The sequence below is a fragment of the Adiantum capillus-veneris genome, chromosome 16 (genome assembly GCF_014529385.1).
Source record: "Adiantum capillus-veneris isolate H3 chromosome 16, ASM1452938v2, whole genome shotgun sequence".
NCBI classification, from domain to species: Eukaryota; Viridiplantae; Streptophyta; class Polypodiopsida; order Polypodiales; family Pteridaceae; genus Adiantum; species Adiantum capillus-veneris.
The window spans coordinates 121,690,202-121,713,834 of record NC_140946.1 but is presented as its reverse complement, the minus strand read 5'-3'; the positions used below and the strand labels follow the sequence as shown (position 1 = coordinate 121,713,834).

At 45.7% G+C, this 23,633-nt stretch overlaps 1 protein-coding gene across 2 annotated transcripts in view; it reads right to left on the bottom strand.

Annotated features, from left to right (window-relative positions):
- The window catches only part of LOC147439770 (uncharacterized), a 138,786-nt gene that overhangs the window by 63,781 nt on the left and 51,372 nt on the right, over positions 1-23,633 (bottom strand). For both annotated transcript variants that reach the window (XM_086485539.1, XM_086485538.1), the window contains 2 exons: positions 14,110-14,191; positions 13,833-14,024 (listed from right to left, as the gene is read on the bottom strand). In XM_086485539.1, coding sequence (XP_086341665.1) covers positions 13,833-14,024; positions 14,110-14,191 — 274 coding nt within the window. The remainder of the gene's footprint in view (positions 1-13,832; positions 14,025-14,109; positions 14,192-23,633) is intronic.

Genomic DNA, 23,633 nt, shown 5'->3' with positions numbered 1-23,633 from the left:
AGACAACGCATTGACGACGAGTCTTAACCCTTTTCAAAACATCAGTTGTTGGTGCAGCAATGCGTGCACAATTCTCTATACACGAACTATATGCCTAAAGAAGAACGAATATCATATTTTGTTTCCGACAAATCCCAATTGCGAACTTATTCTAACTTTGCGGGGTCCAGCTTGACATTGTTTGCAGAGATGATATAGCCTAGATAAGTAACCTCAGTCAAAAAAAATTCCAACTTCTCAGCTGCATTATACAAATGGCACTCATTTAAACGAGCTAAAACCTTCTCTATATCCCGTTCGTGCCGTTCTCATGATGCAAAAAAAATGAAAATGTCATCTAGAAAAATAAACACACATGCCGATCATGTCACCAAAACGACCTACAATGAGACAATCAAAAGTACCCACGACATCTGTCAGTACAAAAGGCATAACAACATACTCCCACTGCCCTTGCTCAGTCCTAAAGGCAGTTTGGTATGTCGCCTTCTTCCATTAGTTCGATGTGATGATTCTCTAGCCGCTAAGGAGGGAGATGGGGTGGGAGATCATCATGCAACAATAGATACTTAGACCAACCTGAATTTTGTTATGTAGTCTTGAGGTCCTGAGCCACTAAAGTGGCATAAATGAACGCCGCTTGAGCTCCTCGACGTAGCCCACGCTTAGCTTGCACATGAGAGAATAGAGGCAAAGAATGGATGCCCTGCTCACCACAAATGACCACGGGAGAGACATCCGCCTGAGAGATAGCGAACATATTGTCATCCCAATCTATTTGTGGCTTATGCTCACGAAACCATTTAATGCCTAAAATCATATCACATCCAGGTAGAGGAGACACAACAAACTTACGACGAAAAGCTGCTTGTTGAACAGAGACAAGCACACTAGGACATTCATGCATGATTGAAGAGTTCATGCCAGGAGCGAATCTAGACACATCAATGAATGTTGCTAGAGTAGCTTCTAAGCGTATCCTCTTCACAAGAAATCACAAATCACATCATGCACACTGCCAAGATCATAACACGACCATAACACTTGATGAGAGACTCCTTAGGATGATAATCAAAAACTTGGGGTGCACTACTGGGCTCAAGCATAACACTAACAAAAGATGTGGATTCTTTCTTAGGTGATTCCTTAGGACAATCTTTTTTCATGTGACTCTATAGTGACACTTACAACAACTTCCTTCTTTTCCGTAAGTGGTTCTTTCTTCAAGACTTAACCAACCTCCTACGATTCCTTTAGCAAATTTTTTTATCAAGAGTTAACTTAGGGGTTTCCTAATCTTTAGCTTTCTTTTATTATCACTATTAGCTGAAGAATGTTGTGCTTTAGGTGTAGAGAAAGATTGAAAAGAAGAACTACCATTGTTTTTACCATTCTGTTGGTTCTAAGAGTTATGCACGGTAATTGAAGATGACTTGTTCTCCTTAAGCTTACCTTTGTTATGCTTCATTTCTTGTGCAAGCGCGATACTGACGGGGGCATTCAGTAGGGTTGAAGACTTTCACATCGTAATTGATGTACTCATCGAAACCAAGAGGAAAGCCTCCTTGTGATCCGCATCCGACTTACATAATTGCACATCTAGCTGCAAAATATGCTTAGAAAAAGACACAACATAAGTCTCATTTTGCTTGAGAGCTTGCCAATCCTCCTCAACCGATCAAGGTACTATGGTGGCATAAAACGCGCCTTGAGCTTGCCTTGGAAGTCGACCTAACTGAAAGGTAGTGGCTCGCCATCCGTGGCACGCTCAAGGTACTCGGCCATCTGTGCCTCTTGCCAAGCTTGATACCAATTAATGGCATCACCCAACAAATAAATGGCACCAATCAAAACTTCACTGTTACTCTTAGTAGCAAAATAAGTGTTAAATTGATGCAACCAAGAATAAATCATAGATGCATACATCCTACCATCATACTTATTGAAAGTCAGCTTTTCAATGACTACATTGTTGGAATCATCGTCTCTACCTGGTCTACATGATGACTTGTCGACCTCCTTGAGTGGATCGCTCTTCAAGGAGAGCACATGTAGGACCAAGTCTTGCATGCATTGGTCTCGCAGCGCCTCACGCTCTAGCTCCATAGCGGCCCTCCTTTCTTCAACTGCTATGCATTGAGCTTCGTGTGCCTCCCGAGTCCCACGCTACAGCTCCATAGCTACACTCCTTTCTTCAACAACTACACGTTGAGCTTCGCGTTCCCTGTCCACGGCAGCCCATTGAGCCTCCTTTTCCCTTTTGGCTTCAGCTTGCTAAGCTTCCTTTCTGTTTTTGGCTGTGGCTTGGTGAGCCTCTTGCTGTAGCATCATCTCCATCATGGACTTTACCAAAGCCTCCTTAGAATTTGGTGCAATCCTTGGCGTAGATGGGAACGGGGGAGGATCCGGAGAAGGTCCTCTTGATGTAGAGACTTCTTCTCCAATTCCACTCTCATCACCTTCACGCAAAGTATCCATTCCCCTTCGGGTGATGACCATACACTGAGTACTGAGATACTTAGGGTACTTAGGTACTTGGGGTTCTTGGTACTTGTTACTGCTTGCAAACTGCATTTAAGAAGGCTTTTCGCTTACCCAAGCTCAACTCCTTCCTATGGGTGCACCCCTTGGTAGCCTTGCGCTCACATCAAGGTTGCTTCTTCCCACCTCACATCGATTGGCCTGCTGCAATGTGCAAGGTCTGCTATCAATGAGTCAAAAAGAGGAACGAGGGGAGGCTGGACAAGCTCTTCTGTTCTCGGTTAGCTGCAACTCTTCAAAAACATAGATTAGAGAGATCGACATGACCAAGTGGTCTTTGGTTACATGCAATCTCAAACAAGCAAAAAAATTATATAGTTCTTTTATGGCTTACTGGCCCTTGAAACAGAGCAATGAAGACGGGAGCGCCCGATACGTGATGGACTAAGGGTGGGAGTGGCTAATAAGTCTAGGGTAGGGACATGAATATTCTTTGAGAAAACAAATATGAGAGAGGTTCTTTAGGTTCTTTTCTTGAGTGATGATACCGAACACTGCCAAAGAGCTCTGATACCAATGTTATGTGCATCGAAAGTGATTTATGGTGATAACTTAGGATGAGTGCTCAATGCATACTCAAGGTTCCTTTTTCTTCATGAGAGTTCTGTTTACTTCATGAGAGACATGTGCAAACACTAAGGGAGAGAAGAGAGAGGGAGAGAGATAATGTGAGTGATGGAGAGAGAGAGAAGACTAATACCGAATGGGGTTCCAAACCCTCTCTATCGCCATAGCGATATTTGTTTTAGATTGTACAAATGCTGATACAATAGATCTAGATGATGAGATGTTGACGAGATCTTTCGGTGGATGGTTGGATCTGCGAGGCTAAGCGTTGAAGACTGAAAACACTAGGGCTGATCTGGCTTGGATCTACAAACTAACGATGTGGCTAGGACTGAAAATCAATGATGCATAGGCTGAAATGTGCAAAAACGCTCGGGTTGATGTGTTCCTACAGTGTAGATCTGCAAGCGCTATGGGTGCTGATGTAAAAACACTCATGGCCGATGTAAAAACGCTGATGCTTGCAAGTTCTAGGAAATGCCAGGGTGCTGAGGTACTGCGGATTGAACTGGGTACTGAACTTATGCTTTCAGTGGAGGCCAAGGGTTACCTATTGTAAGGTGCAACGGATGTGAATGTTGAACTTTGCTCAAGATGAGTGCTCCGAACTGTGCTCAAGAGTTCCTTTTTACTTACAGAAGGGAGAGCCTTCCGTTCCTTTAGTGAGAGAGTGCAAATGATCGCAATAAAGTGGGTAAACACTGTGAATGAAGGTGCAAGACTAAGAGATACATAGAGAAGAATACGACAGCAAAATGTTGTCAAACCCTCCTCCGAAGGCCCCCGCTCTCTATGGAAAGAGCGGTCTACTATTTATTGCACAAATCTCTACAATGCAATGGACTTGCCGACAATGAGAACGGCGATGAGACGGGCTGAAAACTGAAAACGCTAAGGGCTGAAATCTGCAAATCTTGTATCTGCTGAATTCTGACTCTATGTCAATGACGACGGCGATGACAACGATGCGACGACGACGCGCTGAAAACGCAGATGCTGAAATCTGCGAATAGCGGGCTGAATCTGCAAACTCATGCTGATCTGGCCATGTGGCGAGGATCTGCTGTGGGAAGGTGAGATCTGCGAGGTTCGGGGGCAGCGGTACGAAGTCTATATGCTGAAAACGGAAAACGCTGATGCAGAAAAGGGGCTTGTCGCCAGGAATCTGCAAAACGCTAGGCTATCCTGCTGATCCAGAAACGCTAGGCTGATTTGCTCATCTGCTACAAAAACGCTAGGTTGAATGCTGGGATCTGTTAACGCTAGGGCTGATCTGCAATTGCAAAACGCTAGGCTTGATCTATGAAGAAACGCTAGTTGTCTTGCCGGGGAGTCTTGCTGAGAAGGTGCATTTCACATGTGGTCTGCTGCCTCTTCTGCCAGAAAGTGCTAGCGCTAGGTTTCTTATATATTAGCTTGGCCAATTTGCCCTTCCCAGTTTCCCAACAAAGTCACTTATTAATAATAAGTGAAAAATGGCTAAAATAGGGAAAATAGGTTTTCTGCACTGTAAAATGCTCCTGATGGAATCTGATGGTAATGTTGAGGATCATGTTGTGTGCAACCAGAGGATATGCATCTACTCAAAGTGTCTGGACATGCATGGTCTGTGAACAGACTCACAAAAGTGCCAGAACACTTCCTAAGCTAGGCTGACTGAAGTCATGAAGTAGATTGTCCACATGCACATAGGGTTAGATGTGCACGTGACATCCCCTCCTTTTAAAGTGAGGTACTGGTACCGATTTGCATGGCTTCCTTGTAAGCTGCCAACATTTCGAGATAATCTTTGAAAAACTCTTCATCAACCCACACTGCTTCGTGGGTTCCTCGATTCTTGAACTTCAAAAAGTACTGTCTCACTTGCTTCTTTGAACCATGGCGAAACCAATGCAACAACACTTGCTCCGGCTCCATGACTTCAGCTTCATCGATGATCTCCGATTCTTCTTCTTTTGAAATGTCCTTTGGAGGTGTTCCCTAAAACACTTTCAACCATGAAACACTTTCAACCAAGAAACATGAAAAACGTTGTGCATTGACCATGAGTTAGGTAATTGCAATTTCATTGAAACCTCATTTATCTTTTTAATGATAGGAAATGGACCATACATTCTGAAAGACAACTTTGGACACTTCTTTCCAACTTGCTTAAGACGTTGCTTCGTGATTCTTAAATACACCCAATCCCTTCATTGATCAAAACATCCTGACGATGCTTATTAGCCTACCGTGAGTAAGACTCTTGAGCCTTGCTTAGCCGAAGCTTCACACTCTTAGAAATCTCATTCAACGACTGACTTTCAGCATCAGGCATTTGACTGACTGAGCGAGCCAAAGTGACTTGAACGGACGACCAAAAGCTGCCTCATACGGTGTTCGACCAATGGCAGAGGAAAAAGAGTCATTCAAAATAGCCTGAACTAATGGGAGATAGAGCTCCCAATGAGATTGCTGATCATGCACATATGACTTTAAAACATAAAAAGCCGACTGATTGTAAATCTCTATCTGAGGACACTCTCGTGGAAGCAATTATCAAGGTCAACGACATTCTACAACCAATCAATATCAAGCCAGAATCTATCTCTTGGATTGACAACACACATCGACATGTGCCTAGCACTATCTTCTCACTTTCAAGGATAAAGAGGAGCGGATGAAGCTGTCGCGACAATCCCGCCTCCTCAAGGGAATAAATGTCTGGATCACCGAGGAGCTAACCACAAGTCAACTCAAGCTTTAAAAAAAAGAGCTTTTGTTGGAGTATGGACTAACCCTATCTCCATGGTCTGTTTTCACTGATGGTGGTGTGACACCACAAATTTGGTCGTTCTCTTGCCATTTTGTGATTTGTCAGTATTAGTTGTGGGACAGGTTTGCAAACACTTTTCGGGTGGTATTCTTGATGTTCGACAACAAATTTGTCAAGATCCCATGGGTGGCAGGTTTGCATGCAGCGTCAATAGCTGGTGGGGACGTTTAGTTTCTACTTCCACGGTCAACAACTTTTGGATGCTTCTCCCGTACGTCCCCTTGAAGAGCTCCAACCTTGGAGCAGCCCATTCCGATCTTAGTGGGCATGTTGCAGTTCCCTTGGGTGGTTCCTTTAATCTTATCTTGAAACTTGGTGTTATGTTGGGTATTGTTTGTTGATTGCACAATTCAGTGGTGGGTATATTCCCTTCAACACAAATGGTAAGGACAATTTTGTTGAAGATTTTAAGGAAGCAAGTTACAACAGTGGGAGTATATAGACTCTTCCGACTTTGGCATATTGTATTGGATTGTACCTTCAAGGTGATCTTGGAAGATGCAGAGGAGTACTAGACATGTGGTTTGATCCTCCAGAGTTTGCTTGAGTAGCTAGGTCCTATTGGACCCCCACAACTTCTTTGGCAAACATGACCCTCTGGTGACAACCTTTCCGTTCCTCCGATCCTTGGCAATTCGAGTTTACTGATGGCGTCTGTCACAAAATGATGGCATGGCATGACCAGATGGATAAAAGACTACTCTATAAGTTGTTCCCAACTTATGGGTCCCCATCCGATGGGGCCTAGGGGACACATAAATAAATGAAAAAGAGAGAAGGCCCAAATCGCGTGGAACTGAGATGACGTGGTAGATTTCCGTAAATTGCGCTGATTGGCTAACGTGGTAGGCTGTATGGAAACCCGCGATTTGCACTGCCAGCTTTTGGTGCTGATGCTTTTGGGCCAGATGCTTTTGAGGAGCTTTCCATGTAACTGCTTTTGAGAAGGCCTAGGGCCTATAAATATGTACCTAGAGGCTCTCTTCCCTCAATTTTGAGGGGAGCACTGAGCAGAGAAGAACATCTGTCTTTGTATAAAAATAAATACCGAAAGGGGAGCCAGACTTTGGACCAATACCTCTAGGCATGGAACTACGCCGGGCCGTGTCGTCTCTTGTTAAATTGTGACAAAGTTTATTAAGTGATTCTCTCGTGTGTCGTGCCGGATTTCCGGCTTGGGGTGTCCAAGTCTATTACAATGGTATCAAAGCTTAGTAGATTTTCCTTCCAAGGAGAATCCGATCCCTTCTACTGCGACACACATGGATTCCGTCGACGAATCCCGCAAGGATCAGAACAACCCACCTGACAACTCCAGGTCGGGAGAAAACATGGAAGATTCAAACGGACGACAACCACCTCCTGGAGATTCGGACGAAGAGTACGGGCCACCCCGACCCACGGAGTATGAACAAATGGAGATTCAGCGTCAACAGCAGGTTGATGCCTTTGCTCGACGGATGCTCCAATATTCTAAAGATCCCCAATATGTGAAATTTTTGACCCGGCACCCGATTGATGAGATGCATTCTTGATGGCGTGTGGCCATCGATTCACCTTTGAAGCCAGCTTTGAAGAAAGCTCCTGTTCCATGGATGTACATTGAAGATGAACTAGACGACGTAATCGACAGACTAGTCAACCGACTCCTGAAGGCTAAGAAGCATTCAAAGGAACACAGCCGATCAGCAGACTACCCTGGCTATTTGGGTCACAAGTTTGCTTTTACAAATGCACGAAAAACAAAGAAACGTGTACGCTTTGAGGGTGTGTCCAATTCGTCCTCATCCTCTTCTGATAGTTCCGACAGCTCTTCCTCTTCTAATTCCAATGATGATGAAAGAAAGGGCAAGAAAGGACGAAAGATCAAGGGAAAGAAACGACGAAGGATCCAAAGACATGGAAAAAACAAGAAGAAGTCCAAGAAAAGCATATCCCACCGAAGATCTCGGAAATATTTAGATAGCTTGGCGGAGACTTCATCCTCTTTTGAGAGTTCGGGCTCCGATAAACCGATGTTTTATTCTAAGAGGAAGCATTTGTAAAGAGCCAACCAATTTGACTTTCACGAGGACAAGAGCAAGAAAACCAAAGATTTCAAGGAGGGTGGACAAGCACTTAAGTTTGATACTTTTTCACGCTTCTGAGATACCCACAAGGCCCTCGCTTTTATTCAACAATTCGAGATAGCTTATTCTTGAGGGCGCTATTCAGAGCACTCCAAGGTTCGGAGGGCAGCATCCTAATTGAAAGGAAATGCACAGACATGGTGGTCCACTCTCTTGCTACCGAAGGAAGCACCGACAAAGTGGTTGAAGTTCAAGCGACTTTTGACTTCCTCTTGGCTCACTCAGAAGTACGAACATGATGTGATTACCTCTTGGAATCACCTCCGACTAATCAAGGAAGTTACTTTGGATACTTATTGTCATAGATTTTGGGATACCTTCTTACCGGCCTCTTCTTTTAAAAAGATTACTTTTAGGAATAGATCGAGCGATTTTGCTATGGATTACCAAAAGAGATTCAAGACTATTGTCTCAACCAGAAGTTTGTCTCTATTCAGAGACTTATGGGACATGCTAAGCAACGATTTGGAATGCATGCCGGCTCATTGACTTATCCTACGGACAGGATAGTATCCACCTCAACACGACAAAAGTCTGCCAGTGAAGAAAATGAATCAAGGGAACCGGATGATAGCTCATCACAGGAGTCTGGAGAATCAGATGGTAGCACATCCAAAGGTTCCGATGAACTAAGGGAACTATCTGTAAATTCATCAGAGGATTCCGGAGAAGAAAGGGGATCAAATGATAGTGCGTCTCAGGGTTTCGATGATTGAGACTGACGTGCCAATGGACAAGGGAAGCTAGCGAAGCTACCCATAGGTCCCAGGGCACAAGGAAAGAAAGGAAAAGGGGAATCAACTGGTAATCAGTGATTTCCCCAGACCCAGGATGAGAGTTTTAAAGCAGATTAGTATGATTTAGATCTTGATAATGCTTTTGCCAAGGTGGATGAGGCTCTTGAGAAGTCTCAAGCAAGGCATAAGAAGGCAGCGGACAAGCATCGATGCCACTTGCAACTAAAGGAAGATGATTGGGTGCTCTTACGGTTTGAGAAGGCACACCTAAGGAAACAAAAGGGAAAGGAGCTCCAGATTCAAGAGAACATCAATGATGTATCCTTCAGAATGAAGTTGCCAGATACTTGGAAGATTCAAAATGAGTTTCGTGTGTCGACAGGGAGCTTGAGGAGCAACCTGAAGTAGAAGAGAGCGAGGAGATTCTTGTTCCAGACCATATATTGGCTCACAAGCAAAGGAAAGAGAAAGGTAAATTGAACGGCAATTCTTAGAGAAATTCAAGAACTATCCGGCATTGGATGCGAAGTGGATGGAGGAGGAGGACCTAGCAAATACTCCTCAGATACTGAAACTTTACCTTGAGGATTTCAGTCTAGCTTCAACTATTCCGAGAGATCCCGCAGATCAGCCAAGGTTGAATCTGGTGCAGATGGGACTACATGAGGGGAGTCACTCCGTTCCTTTGTCACAAGTTACCCAGATGGAATGAAGTCGTTGATTTTCCTTTGGATTTCAGGGATACTGACAGGCTGACAGTATGACTTTATGAAAGAAGTGCTTTGACATGGGAATTCCCGGAATGATTCTGATTTACATGTGCTCTCTCATGTGAGTCGTGTCTGAGTGCAAGTTTGAAAGACGATATAACTGCAACATTTCGTTCTTGAGATTCCATATGAGATGGACATGATAGCAATAAGAATTAGTCAATCCGACATCAGTGAGATCCGGTATCGATCTAGATGCGATTGCTAAACAGGTTACCGAGAGATCATAGTCTGAGATCTCGATGAACTTTTGAATGTGATGTGGATGCTTAATGACTGTCGTCTATGTGCAAGTGCTATATTTGTGTCGTCTAGTGCGTCAGTACTTAGAGTCAGTGTCTACTAAACTAGTTTGTGGCTTGTGTCTCATTTTGCAGGCGTAATTGAGGGCGATTACAATTCTTTCAAGAGGGGGGTTATGTCACAAAATGATGATGTGGCATGACCAGATGGATAAAAGACTATTTTATAAGTTGTTCCCAACTTATGGGGTCCCGTCCGATGGGACCCAAGGGACACATAAATAAATGAAAAAGAGAGAAGGACCAAATCGCATGGAACTGCTGATTTTCGTAAATTGAGTTGATTGCCTGACATGGCAGGCTGTACAAAAATCCGCGATTTGTGCTACCAGTTTTTGGCGCTGATGCTTTTGGGCCAGAAGCTTTTCATGTAACTGCTTTTGAAAAGGCCTAGGGCCTAAAAATATGTACCTAGAGGCTCTCTTCCCTCAACTTTGCGGGGAGCACTGAGCAGAGAAGAACCTCTGTCTTTGTACTTGATCAAGCATTAATATAAAAATAAATACCGAAAGGGGCGCCAGACTTTGGGACCAATACCTCTAGGCACGGAACTACGCCAGGCAGTGTCGTCTCTTATTAAATTGTGACTGAGTTTATTAAGCGATTCTCTCGTGTGTCGTGCCAGATTTTCGGCTTGGGGTGTCCAAGTCTGTTACAGTATGATCCTCTTTGGATCTAGAGTGTTGCTATTCAGTTACAAAGAAAACAGCTTTACTCAAGGGTGTTAGATTTCTTTCTGGTGGTACTTATCCTCGTTTCCCAAGATTGAGCGGAAAGGGGGGGGGGGGCTTCCTATCTTTTGAGGGGGATCTCGCCTTTGGCTCTAGAGTTTTTAGTGACATTGTTTGCTTTGTTCCAGCATGGGATTGAGTCAGCTGCTACCTCAGAGCGGGACTCTAGGTTATTATCTTCAGTTGACTTTCTGTGCTCCATTTAGCGGAGTACCACATACGGTGTCTTCAAGTCCTTGGTTTCCTTGTCCATTTCTTGTGGCTTTGAATGTTGTGTTTTAGCCCACAGTGCAGTTAGTATTCGGACAGATGTTTTCTTGACCCACTTCAGTGGTTGCTTCGTCTTTTGGATTTGTATAGAGACAATTTCTCTTTCCAATGCATCTAAGCAGTAGTTTTGGTGCTTTTGTCTTTCAGATTGATCCCTAGCGACGACTGAACCATTTAGGACATACCCACTTCCCTTATCCTTAGACTAGGATGTAGTTTCTTAAAGGTGGACAGTGGTCCTTAAACTGGGCTCCAATCACAATTAGCCATGGCATTCATCCAAGTGAGGAGATGTTCTTCTCAATTCCATTCAGAGTCACCTACCTTCGGTGATCCAAATACATAGGATAGGGACTCTTGGAGAGTTGTGGCACTTATCCATGGTCCGTTGTTCTCCCTTTAGAGGGGGATGTGAAGTCAGCTTGGGAGTCATTTTCCGGGAGTACTTCCTTTCACTTCTAGTCTATATGGTGTCTTTCTATAGCACCTTGTTCTTCTCTTGCAGAACTTGGTTGCAGGGTTTCTTGATTGTGCTGTATTAGTTGCAGTCTCACTGTTGATGTTCCTTTCTAATGGACTATGTTTCCGATTTGCTCTGAGAGTGGGGCGATATTCTTTTGGGATGTGTTCCAGACACATGAAGATCAGTAGCAATTTTCCGATGGAGTTTCTTGAGGCACAGTTTGTAGTTCATCATGATATATGATGGCGGTGGCACTTCTTTGGTTCTTTGTCATCAGATAGCTCATTTCTTAGTAGCCTCGATTGTCTGCATTCTTTGGACTTCCCATAGCAGCTTGGAGATTCTGGCACGTAGTATGTGACCAGAGGTGCAAGTTTTCGACTCTTTCCTCGAAGGTGGAGCACTTGAGAGTTGGGAAATGATCCAGCTACCTAGAGTTATGCCTTTACTCTCTGTTATGATGCTTTCTCTTGCAGCGGCCAGCAATAGTGCCTTCTGCAGTTTCCGGCTGTGCAATTTGTGAGTTAGTTGAGTTGAGGAGATTCTTGTTAGAGCTGGTTTCTTCTCTAGTGAGTAGCATTTTACTTCTCGGACGTCTTGTGAGGGTAGCAATTGGATCGTATATTGAAGGATACTTTTCTACTGCAGAGATTTGTTGCAGATATCCTCATCCACAAAACCCACACCTTGCACTTGCAGATTGCTCACTCCAACCTCCTGGTCTGTCTTCCTTTCCAGGAGTTGAGAGGGGTGTTAGAGTTATGGCATCTCTCTCGATTCGTCCAAGTCGGTCCCGGTTTCTCCCAAGGACAGGTAATAGGGAGTGAGGGCCGTTTGGTGGCTGTGCCCGATCGGAGTGAAGTTGTTTTCTTATGTCGAGATGTGTCTAGCCATGTTTAGCTTCGGTTTTGGCTTCTTTCCATGGCCTGTAGACTCCTGTAGGTTGGAGGCATTTTTCCCAGCTTGAATATCTTTTTCCCCATGAACACATTATGCCTCTAGTACCCATCTGCCATATTTCCCTATTTTCCAATCGTGGGGGACTGGTGGACAGCTGGCCAACCTGGAGACTTGGGACTACATATGAGTGGGCAGGGGTACCATAGGGAGAGAGTGTGCATAGAGCCCTTGTTGTGCAAGGCGCCCCGAGTGGGAAGCCCTAGGGTGATGCATGGGTAGGCGGGTACATTTGCTTGCGTTTCAAAGCAGCACCTCCTAGCGTTTTTCATGGAGCCCAATGTTCTTCACCATGAGCAGGGAAGCACCACTGGCAGGTGAGATGGGCAGTAGGGGGCTTCCCCTTGCGCTTTCGTCTCATAGCATCTTCACCGAGGACGATGTGATCATCCAGATGCAGAGCACCACAATCGAGGTGCAGGCAATGCAGAGGATATGCTCCATGCTCTCTAGATGGCATCCATACCATGAGACATGTCTTTCTCCCTACAGATCAGTTCTCTTGCTAGGAGATCCCACCAAAGCCTTGCTTTCATAGGAGGCTGGGGTGGCAGTGCATGTTGAGCCCGAGTTAGTGGTCTCGTGTGTAGGAGCAGTGGGTAGTAGCAGTCACAATTGTGTGTACCTTGGGTCTATCCATTGAGGCATGTCAGTTCTATGCCGGACCCGGGACACCCCTTGGTCACTCGTTTTGGCAGTCTATTATCAGCACGGAGAGCCTTTCCCAGATCTCTCTTTCGCTCTCATTCTCGAATGTCCTATCTCTTTGTACCTCAGCGATCTCTCTTCTCCACAATTGCCTTGTTCATGTATGTGGCATTGCAGGTGTTCTCTAGTGTCAGAGGATCTTATCGGAGTCGAGCCAGATCAGAGTCAAGGTGTCCACCGGATCGGAGGCCAGTTCTTGTCTTCATTGCAGCTTTTGCTGCCTATTCTGACAAGGAGAAGATCGCAATCAGGAGAAAAATTACAGTTCATTGTAGAGTAGTTGCGTTGGGTGCCTCTTAAGGTAGAAACTCGAACGGCAAGTGGGGATGAGAGCTATCACAGAACTGGAAGCGCACGATAATATTAAATATTCAAGATAAACCCATTTTCATATAAGAACCCTGAGAAAATAGACACACATCGACACAATATTGCAGACCATAAGATGGGCCGGTCCCCCATAAAGAGATATCTTTATCTTTGGGGTATGTTATTTTTACTAGAACATGGACTGGAAATAGAGTGTTACTGCTCTCTCTGCCATCCTAACTCTTAGTCTTACAGAAAGAGAACAAATTCTCTATCATTATGAGAGGATAACAAGATCCTTTCTCAGCTGAAATATCATGGATGACACTATGGACTGAAGTCCCTGCCATTCTGAAGGAGACTCAATTCCCACAAAACGTTCCTATTTAATTATTCTTGGCCAACAATGAAATGCATAAAACAAGTTTGTGGCCACAATTAAGAACTATAAAATGTTTAGATTGATTAGTTTGTCTTTGTTGAATTTCAGTATTTCTTGTAAACAATCATAATTAATTACCACAAATACTTACAGCATTGTACACAAAAATGTCTGGATGCAAGGATGGATTCCAGTTTATCATTCGTATGAATTTAATTGGTTTCGGAGGCCCAACTTTGAGGGATTCAATGAGGTGAAGAAGCTCTCTCAGCTGTCCCGCTTGACCCAAAATAGTCGCAATTGCACGATATGCCGCCATATCAGGGTAAGAAGAGAAATTCTCCTAGAGCACATAGAAAGGTCATTTGATAGTTGATCTAACAAACTGTTAATATTGCAAGTAAAGTTGGGAAAGGGAGAGAATTTACACGCATCACATCAAAAACATTCAGGGCTTCCACATGCCTTCTTGCTTTGCCGAGTATTGAAAGCAAAGTGGTTAGCACAAACCTGCAGAATCCATATAAAAGTGAAAATCTAGCAACTAACCTAGGAAGAATGAACTGTTGCACAATAGCATCGCAAAAGTTCAACTTTCCAGATAATCATAACACAAATATAACAATCTTGAACTTTAAATAACAGAGGACACAAACAGGGTCTATTCTAAATCAGAATCCATTTAAGAAATTATTGGACAAGCTGTTATAGATCAGAGTTACCGGGGAACGGCATTTTAGGGCCTTGGAACGCCGGAATGGCGTTCCGGCCGGCTGGAGGTTTCTGGAACGCGTCGGAACGGAACGGCGTTCCGGCTGAAAGCTGTCACCGGAACGGACTGGAATGGGACGGAACGGGCCGGAACGGCCCCAACGGCAGTTTTTGAAATTTAAAAAAATGACTGTTGGGCAGCCAACAGCCATTTTCAGCAGTGAAAAAAGTATATAATGCCCCCCTCCTCCCCCATTCTTCACACACTCATCAAGCCTCAAGACCCATTCTCCCTTGCTTGAGCCTTGCTCTCAACTCTCAAGCCAAGCTCATTCTCCCTAGCTTGCTCTCAACTCTCAAGCCATAGTGTGGCGCCGCGGCATGCCTCAAGGCTCAAGCTCTCAACCTCTCTCTCTCTCTTGGGCTAACTTCTAAGTTCTAACCCTCAACTTTCAAGGCTCAAGGCTCAAGCTCTCTTTCAAGCTCTCACGGAATCAAGCGGCAAGCCTCTCTCTCAAGCCCTCTGTCTCTCTCAAAGTTCAAGATCAAGCTCTCTCTTTCACGGATAATCCATCATCCATGGCCTCTTCTTCTCGTTCAACCCCCTCCGTTCATGCGGGCAACACTCAAAAGGCGAAGGAATGGTCGTGGTGGGATGAAGTGACCTGGGAGGGCACCTTGTCGGTGGCGGGAGGTTCTCGTGCATGGGGATGCAAGCTATGCTCTTACACGCGGAAAGGGGGGCATGACAAAGTGAGGGCACACTTTCTTCGAGTGCCGGGACATGAGGTGAAATTTTGTGCCAACGTAACCATCGAGAAGAGGAAGGAGCTCGAGGAAAAGGATCGGCAATTCAACCATAAAGCCAAGCCGGCACGCAAAGGTATTGATCCAAAGACCCTCATTTTCCCTTCTTCCTCTCTACCCGGTGTAGGTGTTGGTGCATCTTCAAAAGGTCCAATTCGTCGCCAAAAGACCCTTGCCACCTCTTGGGACCCAAAGAAGAAGGAAGAGGTGGATGCGGCCGTGGCCCGATTCTTCTATCACGACCATATCCCATTTGTCGCAGCGAGGTATGTTCATTGTTTTATGATTCATCAATCTTCTCTCTCATTTCTTCCGTTATCGTCGTTTCCACTTTTTTGATACTAACCTCTTCTATGTTTGATCGAAATAGGTCGGAGTATTGGAAAGTCATGGTGCAACGGATAGGAGAGTATGGCACCGGCTATGTGCCGCCATCTTCAGAGGCTCTCCGAACCACCTTGCTCGATCGAGAGAAGGCTATTGTGGAGCAAGCAACCCACAACATTCAGCGTCTTTGGGCAAAACATGGTGTTTCCCTCATTGCTGACGGGTGGAGCGATACAAGGAAGAGATCTATCCATGGTCTCGTCGCATACTCCAGTGGAGAGATGTACTTTGTGCACTCTCATGATGCCACTGAGAGTGGCAAGTCCGCCGATGTCCTCTCTGCAGAGTGGACAGCGGCCATAGAAACCATCGGTGAGCAACACGTGGTGGCCTTTGTCACAGATGGGGAGGCATCAAACACGGCAGCAGCAGCTATCATAGAGGGCCACTATCCGCATGTGACAGTGTGCTTTTGCATGGCACACTGCTTGAACAACCTTCTAAAAGACATCGGCAAGCTAGACTGGATTGCTCCAGTCATTGCTGATGCAGTGAAGATGGTTACTTTCATCAACAATCACAACTTGGTTCGGAGTGAGTACCTCAAGAGGTCAGGCGGCAAAGTGCTTCTAAAGTATTCAGATACCCGCTTCGCATTCAACTTTCTTCTTGTACGCAGGCTGTCTGAATGTCAAAATGCGGTCCGACAGGTCTTCATCAGTGATGAGTTCACCACCTCCCCCTATGCAAAGACAGTTGCAGGGATTTTGTGCAAGGATAAGGCAGAGGATCTTGAGTTCTGGAAGGAGCTCAAGAGTCTAGATGCACAGGTAAAACCGGTGGTTCATTTGCTTCGAGTTCTGGATGGCATGGATCCTTGCATTGGCAAGATTTATGAGGCAATGGACCGCATGATTGAGCAGCTTGCACAGCTTGAGCCGAACGCAGAGCGATATGAGGAGATCCATGCGCTTTGCAGCTCGAGGTGGAATTCATATGCCTCTCCTTTACACGGGGCAGCGTACATGGTGGATCCAGAGTTCCAAGGTGCAGGGCAAGAGACAGATAGGGAAGTCATGAACCAATTTACAGAGATCTTAAACAAGATGGTTCTAGACAGAGATGGGCGACGCATTGTCAGAGATCAGCTAAGACAGTACAGAGAGATGCGGGGGTCATTTGGCAGTCCAGATGCTCAGATTGATCGCAGGAAAATAGGTTCAGTGCTTTGGTGGGAGGACTATGGCTATGATGGCCTTGAGCTTCAGAGATTGGCGATCCGTATTCTCAGCCAGTCAGTTAGTACCTCATGCTTGGAGCAATTGTGGAGTACCTTTAGCCACATTGCTTCCAAGAAGAGAAATCGGCTTGGAGTGGAGAAGGCTAATGATCTTGTCTTCGTCAGCGCAAATTTGAAAATGCTTTGCAAGTGTACAGACAAACAAACAGATCCTTTTACACAGTGGGAGATGGAGCAAGAGGCTTCTCAGGCGGGTGGAGATGCACATCCACCAACACCAGGTACTTCATCTGTGGCTGAGATCGAGCCGGACCTAGACCTCGATGATGAGGAATGGGAGGATGTGCATGATTTACAGCCAGCTACTACGGATTGGGAGGCCTCTCAGGCTAGTGGCTCTTGAGTCTTGAGTCTTTGCCATTTATCCACCTTTTTGTATGGCTGCTTGAGCCTTGCCCTCTTTGCCATTTGTAGCTACTAGCATCTTTATGGTATTTGTCACCTTCAGTCTTTTGGTATTGTGGTCACTGAAGTCTGGTTTGAACTTTGCCCCCCTTTGGTTTTTTTGTAGCACCTTGGCCGCTGGCGGCCCTTGAGGCTTGTTACTATGTTAGCCATAATTAATTCCAAAGTGTTATCTCTGACTACTACTCTTGCAATTATTTGAGAGCATTGTGTATGTACTATGGGCATTGTGTTTGCTCATTGTTGTTCATCTGGCTATGTACTCTGGGAACCTCACATCCCAATCAAGTCATAATAAGGTTAAATGGTCTTCGAATCGTGTTTTTTGTGGGTATTAGAGTCAAAGAACTCTAATACTACTTGTATTCAAACACATAACGCTAAAAAAAAAAATATTTGGGTGTTTTTTTAGCCTGCCGTTCCCGTTCCCCCGTTCCGCAGGGAGGCCTGTCGCCATTCCCGTTCCGCGTTCCGGGTAACTCTGTTATAGATATGTATATCTAAGATATGAAAACCTTTAAGCATTCATGAAGGTGGTACATAGCTCCATCTTTCTCTACCTTTCTTTTTGTTGCTCGACTCCATTTCATATAAGCTTTCTTTGATAAAGACCACTTGTTTGTCATTCTGTGAGTTGTATTGTAAGCCCAACATTGAAGTAGAGGTAGAAAAAGAGAAAATCCCTACTATACGTTGACATCTAAGACAGAAAACAACAAGATAAACTGAAATCATGTGCTGTTGTTCACGTTTCCACAATATTTGAGAAACTCCAACAAGGAAACAGAACTGGACAATTGAAACCAAATGAAGTGGTCAAAACAAGTGTCAAAGATGAAGAATATCTCAGCAAAACCAATATCGCATTAATCATAGCCAGAGCTCTATATAGAATCATCCAAAGGTAGTCTCAAAGTAGGTTCTGATCAGTTGTCTAGAAAAACGTTTCTTGAATTATGTAAGCACTGCATATTCTTAGTAACCATTTTATATTCTCGACCAAAACCTAGAACAAATTGGAAACAAACCAATGCCTTTGCCAGCAGCCTGTTTGCCTGACTTATCGGTTCCTCTTTCTTACCTATAACAACGTTTCTCACGTGCACATCTAACTCTATGTGCATGTGGACAAGCTGTACTTACTTCTAGGGTTTAAGTCAGCCTAAGAAGTGTTCTGGCACCTTTGTGAGCCTTTACAGAGGACGTGCATGTCCAGGTACTTAAGAGTAGTTGCATACCCTCTGATTGCACAACCCATTAGCACTAGCATCAGTACCCAGCACCAAGCATAAGCATTTTCACCGCAAGGACTCTTTTCCCTACCGCGTGACCAACCCTTCACAAGGGATTTTATTAATTAAATGACACTTCATCTCCCAATTCATGGGGGTATTATTGGGGGCTGCCCTACCCAGTTTTGTGCACCTATATAATCAGCCCCTTGGGCACCAGAAGAAGGCAGAGGAGCAGAGCAAGGTGCCTCTCAAAGTACCCCAGCAGTCCAGCGTTTCTGCAGCCCTGCAGCAGCGATTTCAGCCAAGGAAAGACACCACCAGCCTAAGTGTTTTTCAGCCTTAGCCTCGCAGAACCCACACCCGACCCGCAGCAGATCCTCGCCGTATTCAGCCACCATCGTCAGCAGATCCCCATTGTTTTTGCATTCAGCCATAGCCTCGTTGTACAAGCACCTCAACCAAGCATCGTCACCGCCATCGCCATCGTCGTTGTCGTCATCACAAGTACAGATCTCAGCCCTAGTCCAGCGATTCAGATTTCAGCCTCAAGCATCAGTAGCTTTCTGATTTCAGCCCATTAGCATCGTCGTCGTCGACAAGCATCACAGCATTTAGAACCATTGTACTAGACTTTGTGCAATCTAAAGAAAATACCTCTCTAGCAGTAGAGAGGGGCCGTTGGAGGGGGGTTTGAGATACAGAGACATAGAGACGCTCTATTGAGTGGGCAAAGACAGAGACAGTCTCAGAGACGCATCTCAGATTTCTTCAGCCTGAGTACCATAGAGGTAGAGGGGACACCACCATCACAGAGCTCGGTTCCCACCCATACACACACCAGCAGTACTCTCATTGATCGAGCTATAGAGTTAGGGAGATCGAGACGACCGCGACTGAGGAGGGGAGCCACGCAGCACCGACGGAGATTGCGGCAGAGGATCCACAGGATTCTAGCACGACACCCAGAGTGTCGATCAAGATAGGCTTCATGCTACTGCTATATTGTATCATGGTGACACTTATCCCCACTTTGTACCTTTATGGCATGATACCATTGATCAGCCTACCAGCCACCCATAGGAGTCGGTAGCACTCCTATCAGTTTCTTTGTTCGTAGTTTTCTTTGTTTGTACCCAGACTTGGTACTAGACTCATCATTGTAATCAGTTGGTCTCATAGGTCATTTTGGCCTTTTGTAGACGTTAATATATCATTTCATTTCATTTCTCTCTCTCTCTCTCTCTCTCTCTCTCTCTCTCTCTCTCTCTCTCTCTCTCTCTCTCTCTCTCTCTCCCCCCCCCCCCCCCCCACCCCCCATTTTGAGAACAGTTTCACTGGGAAGGACATCATCTTCTACTCAGAGACGCACCAGGACCCTGGAAAGTCAATGCCACGGGTTAGTGGATACAGATGGGAGACAGCTTGCATAAAGGAGACTCGATCAGAGCACAAAGGACGGGGCTCAGGGGGAGTGGCAGTTTTATTCAAGGAGGAGTTGCACCCATTGATACATGTTGCCTGCAGAGATGAGAAGGCTAGGTGAGATTGCGAGTTGAGACAAGCAGATACCTAACATTGCCATATGCCACTTTCCTCCTAGTACATCTGTCTACACACCACCTGGAGGACAGCAGTCCCCCTTTGCTATTTTGGATGATGACATATAAGAGTTTTCTAGAGATGGCATTATCATTCTAGGTGACTTCAATGCTAGAACTGCTCAACAGTAGACTGTATTTTATGATACTTCAGAGGAGATGTTGAGGGAGCTCGATATTGCAGAGATGGGCCTATCTAGACTGTCAGAGGATGTGGAGCATACTGAGTATGGACGACACTTGATAGACATGGGATCTGCACATGGATTTGGCCATTTGGAATGGCCTACAGAGGTTTCCAGCTACAGGTGGTTTTACGTGCTTCCCACACAGATGTGGAGCCAATACAATGGATTATGTCATGGCACAGCCTAGCTTTATCTCTAGTATCCAGGACCTCACAATTGGACCCAGACTTGTTGGCGTAGCAGTGGATCACGCCCTTCTGTCGATGACCATCTCTTTCCATTTCAATGTAGCACACACGCCACCGATAGCAGCTCCCACCAGCTACACCTTTACTTGAGAGACGGACTCTGTCTATATTGATGGGATTTACAGACGCTTGTGCACTGAGGAGCCAGGGCGACCTCTGGAGGAGCTCCTATACGGACACAGACATTGCATGATGCAGCAGTAGAGGCATACCCACAAACACAGCCTGAGCAAAGATGGCGTTCTGGGAGCATGCCCCAGAATAGCTGGTATGATGAGGAGTGCTGCGAGACGAGAGCTAGACTCCAAAGAGAGGTACTTTTGGGAGACCTCACTCACAGAAATTCACAGGTTGCCTTTGGACGCCTAGTGCGGCGGAAGAAGAGGGCTTTTTTGGCACGAACAGAGCAGGATCTATATCAGCTATTCTTGAGTCACGACTCAATTGAGGCATGGAGACTCTTCCATAAGCACTCCACTCCTTGGTCCATCTCTTCTACAGAGGCCTGGGGCCAGTATGCATCATCCTTGTACACAATGCCTGGACAGCCACCTCTTCCCGACCCCCCTGAGTCATGCCCACACTCATGTGCTTTTTTCACCGTTGAGATGGTGAAGAAGGCCATTGATAGGATGAGGACCGGGAGAGCATATGATCATGATAATTTGGTAGCAGACCATTTTAAAACATGCGAGGGATTCGCTTGTAGAGCTTATAGCGATGATGTTTAACCGTGCCATGTGTGAGGGCCTGCCTGATACTTGGAGCTTATCCACTATTGTGCCTATCTTCAAGTCAAGAGACCCTATGGAGCATGGGAACTACCGCACTATCATGATTGGACACACACTGGTATGGTTGTACGCATCTATTCTTGAGCAGCAATTGAGTAGATGGGCAGAGTGGGAGGGTGTACGAGCCGCAGGCCATCCACTCTTGATCACATTCTGACACCCAGAGCCATTATTCAGGAGGGCAAGGCACATGGGAGACGGATTTATTGCAGCTTTGTGGACTTCTGCAAAGCATTTGACACAGTACCCAGAGCTAGATTGATGTGCACGCTGCACGAGATTGGAGTGCCTATAGAGCTGATTTGGGGGATCATGGCACTATACAGGTCAATAGTGGGACATGTACGCACGTTAGAGGGGCTATCTACTTTAGTTCACTCCACTATCGGGGTGAAACAGGGATGCCCACTATCTCCTACACTTTTTCGTATGTATGTGGATAAGGTTTTAGACTACATTGAGAGAGATGGTGATAGAGGTGCCCAATTGGCAGAGACATGGAGTCCACTATTGTTATATGCTGATGAAATTGTGTTGATTTCTGACTCTCCAGAGGGGATGCGGCGTCATTTGGATGCATTGTAGAGATGATGCATACTGGCCCCAGGCCTCTGTAGAAGTGATGGCGGGGTGGGGGGGGGGGGGGAGTGCTCATGAAAGAGCCACCACGCCTCACGTGAGTCCTGACTCAAGAATAGCTGGTATAGATCCTGCTCTAGGCGAGCCAAAAATGCCCTCTTCTTCCGCCGCACTAGGCGTCGGAAGTCAATCTGTGACTGTCTGTGAGTGATGTCCCCCAAAAGCACCTCCCTCTGAAGTCTAGCTCTAATGTTTCGGCATTCCTCATCATACCAACTGTTTTGGGCCATGCTCCCCTAACGGCATCTCTGCTCAGGCTGGGTATGTGGGTATGCCTCTGCTCCTGCATCATGGAGTGTCTGTGTCAGTATAGTAGTAAGCTTCTCCAGAGGTCGCCCTAGCTCCTCTGTGCACAGGCGTCTGTAGATCCCATCTATGTATACAGAGTCCGTCTCCCATGTGAAGGTGTAGCGAGTAGGGGCTGCTACCCGTAGCCTATGTGCTACACTAAACTGAAAAGAGATGGTCAACGACACAAGAGCATGGTCCACTACCACACCAACAGGTTGGGTCCAACCGTGAGATCCTGGATACTAGAGATGAGGCTCAGCTATGCCATGACATAATCCACTGTGATGGCTCCATGTCTGTGTGGAAAGCATGTAAAACCCCCCGCAGCACGAAATCTCTGTAGGCCATTCAAGATGGCCAATCCATGTGCAGTCCCCATGTCTATCAAGTGTCGTTCATACTCAGTGTGTTCTCCGTCCTGTGATAATCTGGATAGGCCCGTCTCTGCAACATCCAACTCTCTCAGCATCTCCTCTGAAGTATCATAAAATACTGTCTGATGATGGGCAGTCCTAGCATTGAAATCTCCTAGAATGATGATGTCACCATCTCTAGAGCACTCCCATAAGTCATCATCGAAAATAGAGAAGGGTCCTCTGCGTGGTGCATAAACTGACGTACTCAAGGGGAAGTAGCAAATAGCAATGTAAAGATATCTGTCTGTCTCTGCTCTCAATCTCACCCACATGTACCTAGCTTGCTCATCCCTGCGGGCTATATGTATCAATGGCTGCAACTCCTCCCTGAATAACACTGCCACTCCTCCTGAGCCCCGCCCTCTGTGCTCTGATCGTGTCTCCTATCTACAAGCTGTCTCCCATCTATATCCACTAATGTGAGGCATAGATTGCCCCGGGGCCTGATGTGTCTCAGAGTAGAAGACGATGTCTCTTCTCGTAAAACTATCCTCAAAAGCACCCATATCAACGCACATAGATCCATTACAATTCCAGGTGGCAACTTTGAGTGTGGTCCCATAGGTCTCGCACCGTCATGTGGAGCGCTGCTCTACAATCACCACCCGGCCATCTCTGTAGAAGGCCGTCTTTCCCTTCTCCCTTGCCGCTTGAATCTCTGGCATTACCTCTCTCATATGCGCAAGCTGTGTGAGAGTGAGGTCATCTCCAAGGAATATGCCCGTTTTCTTTAGTGTAGGGCGCTTCTTCAAGAAGTCCTTCTTTGCCTCCATGGATGGGAAACGGATGATTAAAGCTCTCCCTTTTGAAGTCTCCCCATTGCCATGTGTCTTCTTCCCTACCCTCCATGCCTTTGTATGAGTAGCCTCACTACCCATCATGCGGAGAAGTTCTTCGACTTCCCCTTCCACATCATCTCGGTCTTTTAGACCGGTTACTCTTATATGCAAGGCTCTAGTTTTCCTTCGTTGCTCTTCTTCTATAGTCATGTTG